The sequence below is a fragment of the Frankliniella occidentalis genome, unplaced genomic scaffold (assembly GCF_000697945.3).
Source record: "Frankliniella occidentalis isolate FOCC.00 unplaced genomic scaffold, Focc_3.1 Scaffold342, whole genome shotgun sequence".
Lineage (NCBI taxonomy): Eukaryota > Metazoa > Arthropoda > Insecta > Thysanoptera > Thripidae > Frankliniella > Frankliniella occidentalis.
In genome coordinates, this window is record NW_026267465.1 from 62,581 (window position 1) to 65,866 (window position 3,286).

The 3,286-nt window shown below is 62.5% G+C and overlaps 2 protein-coding genes across 2 annotated transcripts in view; both read left to right on the forward strand.

The window, feature by feature from the left end:
• LOC127751101 (uncharacterized) overlaps window positions 1-3,280 on the forward strand; it is a 26,442-nt gene extending 23,162 nt beyond the window's left edge. Inside the window, exons 2-3 of the mRNA XM_052274163.1 lie at window positions 1,038-1,329; window positions 1,547-3,280. Of these exons, the coding sequence (XP_052130123.1) occupies window positions 1,039-1,329; window positions 1,547-2,461 (1,206 nt within the window). The 5' untranslated portion in view covers window position 1,038 and the 3' untranslated portion in view covers window positions 2,462-3,280. The remainder of the gene's footprint in view (window positions 1-1,037; window positions 1,330-1,546) is intronic.
• The window catches only part of LOC113216314 (uncharacterized), a 79,577-nt gene that overhangs the window by 3,061 nt on the left and 73,230 nt on the right, over window positions 1-3,286 (forward strand). The window lies entirely within an intron of this gene.

Below are 3,286 nucleotides of genomic sequence, written 5' to 3' on the forward strand. Positions count from 1 at the left end.
CCCCTCACCCCTCCCCCTCCTCCGGAACAACGTCGTGCCGGCGCAGAAACCACAATCCCCCGCGCCGCGTCAAAGGCGGCTTCCCCGGCGGCGAGTGACGCTGCACGGCGCCGGGTCCACTTGATGCCGATGACGTTTGATGACGACGAAACCGCGGAGACGGTGTCTCCCGCCCACCCGCCGCCGCGGTCTGGTAACCACAAGTCGCAAGGCGGGGTGGGGCGTGGCGGGGTGGGGTGAGGAGGCGGGGCGGCGTAGAGGGGCGCTGACACGCACCACGAGGGAACGCCCTCCCTGCTTGCTCCATGCCCCGTCGCCGAGCACCGCGCTAGTCCCTCTCCCTACTGAACACACCCCGCCCTCACGTTGTCGGCGGCAGGTATTTCGCCAGCGCGAGCGCACGGCAGGGCAAACTTTGCCCTTAAGGGACTTTGTTGAGCAGTCCAACATATATACGGAACCGACTCACTTCCTTGCGGAGCCGCTCGTACTTTCAGTAGGTTTCTGGAGCCTTGCCAACAAACTTGACCGCCCGATTTACTTTTCCGCTACTCTGTGTGCGGTTTTCGCCCCGTATCCCATAAACTGAGCCCACTTGCGAGAGCGTCCGACGCAAAACCACATAATGTAGGCAAATGCCGGGTCGTCCGACGACTAGTTCCCAGGGAAAATGCATGCCATGCTTTAGTATTGTGTTACGTTTTAAGGCACGAAAAAAAGCAAGATGAATCCGTCCACGGTGCCTAAAGGCCCGATGGGTGTGTAGGCAACCCGCCTACACGTATGTATCGCGGTACAGTATCGCCAGGACACGCCGGCCCACGCCACCTGACACGGCCATGCGGCGGGGTGTTCGTTCTAAGTGAGCCGCCACTGCCGCCGAGACCCAGTACTGCCTTGGCAGTCGGACACTTTAGAAACTTGGACAGTTGGAGCTCTGGCGCCGACTCCCCAAGTCGGCAAGAGTTGTTGTTAAACCCCGTCACCCCGCTCGCTGAGCCTTTCGTCCTGAACCCTGTAACCCCCGTGTGTTCCAGGATGCGAATCGCGGTGCTGGTGGCCTGCCTGGCCCTGGTGGCCGCCGCCGCCGCCGTCACGACGGCCGACCCCGCGGCCGACGCCGAGGTGAAGGCCCCCGCCGAGCCTGCCGAGCCCCACCGCGGTCAACCCGACGAGCCGCGCAGCCGGCCGCAGCGCTGGGTCGTGTTCAGGCCCATGTTCGCGACACGCGGCCGTCAGCGGCAGCTCAACCGGGCCTGGAAGGTCCACGAGCTCCGGCGCCAGTCCCGGCCACGCGGCCAGCGCCACCGCCGAGCGCTGCACTTCCCGGTAAGCATGCTATCTATGGAGGCCTGTGCGATCACGAGAGAGGCAGACGAAGAAATACGTGAACATCCTCACAAAAGAAATCAGAAACACGTGAAATATCGATTTTTAAAAAATCAGGACAAATCAGAGTATAAACAAAACTACGCTAGTTTATAGTGAAGTACCCCTCAGAGTTCAATATACGACGTACTCGATGTTGTGCGTTTTCTGTGCGCAGACGGGCGGAGCGAGTAGCGGTGACGAGTCCGGGCTGGCGCTCCGGGTAGCCGTCAACGACCTGCTGTTCCAGTCCGCGCCCGCCAACGACCTGCCCGAGGCGACGGCGCGCGTCGTGGCGCCGGGCGCGCCGGGCGGCGCCGGCCTGCGGCCCATGCTGCTGGCGCGGCTGCGCGGCGCGAGCCGGGTGCGCGAGCCCGCCGCCGAGGAGGAGGCGTTCCTGCTCATGTCCGCGGCCGGGGGCCGGCCCGCCATCGTGCCCGCGCCCACGACCCGGCCGCGCTACCAGGCGCCCGCCGCCCACAAGAAGCAGGCCCACCACAAGCACAAGCCGCGCAAGGGCGACAAGCAGCGCAGGCGCGTGGTCCGCGACACGAGCGTCGTCGCGGCCCTGGGCCAGCGGCTCGACGCCGCCATGGCGGGCAGCGTCCAGGAGCGCGGCGCCATCGCCGAGCGCGTCAAGAAGTACGACGCGCAGGGCATGTACCCGGCCTACTCGTACACCAACGGCCGCTACACGCGCGCGGCGGCCGCGGCCGCGGCGGCGCCCGCCAGGGACGGCGTCAAGGTCATGAAGGTCAAGGTGCAGGGCGCGGTCGACGACGAGGACGAGGAGGAGGAAGGCATGGAGGCGGCCGAGACCATCGTGTTCCGCCCGCTGTTCGTGCACCGCGACAGGCAGGCCGTCAAGCAGGACGCCAGGAGGCGGCGCCTCGGCTTCGCCAAGAAGTCCACCAAGCCGGCGGCCAAGCCGCTGAGGAGGCGCCCCGCGGCCGCGGCCGCACCGACCGCCGCCACCGCGCTCCCCGTCAAGAGGCCGTCCGCCGCGGCCGCCTACTTCCACCGCAGGACGTACCTCAAGTACCCGCCGCGCTACCAGTACTCGCCCTACAGGAGGGTCGTCTACTACAACTGAGGGCGACGAAGAGAGCGGAAAATGAGAGACAGTCTTGAGGACTGTCTGAAAAAAAAAGAGAGACAGCACGCCGAAAACGTCGACCCCGTGAGCCCGCTGGACGCTGCGCATCCTGGAGATGAGCTCGGCGGCGAGGGCTTCTCGTCCCCATTCGCGAGGTCGTGCCGCACCACCAGGCAGTGCAGCGCCCCAGCGGGAGAGCAAGTGCTGACGAAAGCGTGGAGAGGGAAAGGTGCAGGTCTTGTGCGGTGAGCGAATTAGAGAAGGCGGCGAGCGAGAAAGACAGACAGACAGAGAGAGAGGTAAATGGTGAGAAGGCGAGGCTCCAGAGAATGAGAGAGAAAGGGAGACAGAGAGCGAGAGGAGAGAGACAGAGGTAAAGTCGTGCGGCGACCGCATCGCCGCCGGGCGTTGGCGGTCCGTGGAAGAGGAAGTTCGCGCGCAAACAGTTTACAGTTCCTAGTCAAGTCACACGTGTTTTCGACTTATCTCGAAGTACTTACGTGACAGTAGAGCGGTGCACTGGATAAGACAAAGATAGGGGGCTTGGTACATGGTGAAGGTGATGAACTTGAGTGCCTGTATAAATCGCGAAAACCGATTCAAGCGCCCCAAATGCACTTTGAGAGCGTTCCAGTGCCCAGAGGCGCTAAAATTTTAAATCTGAGTGGCATATTCCAGCCTCTTCCTAAACTGAAATTGAAATTATAAGCACTTCTAGAATGGTATGCGAAGTTCAACATTCGGATCCAAATAATCGAGAAGTAGATAAACTTGATTACGTAAGTTATTGTGATATTCTCTAGTGTTTTGTTTCTAGCGGTA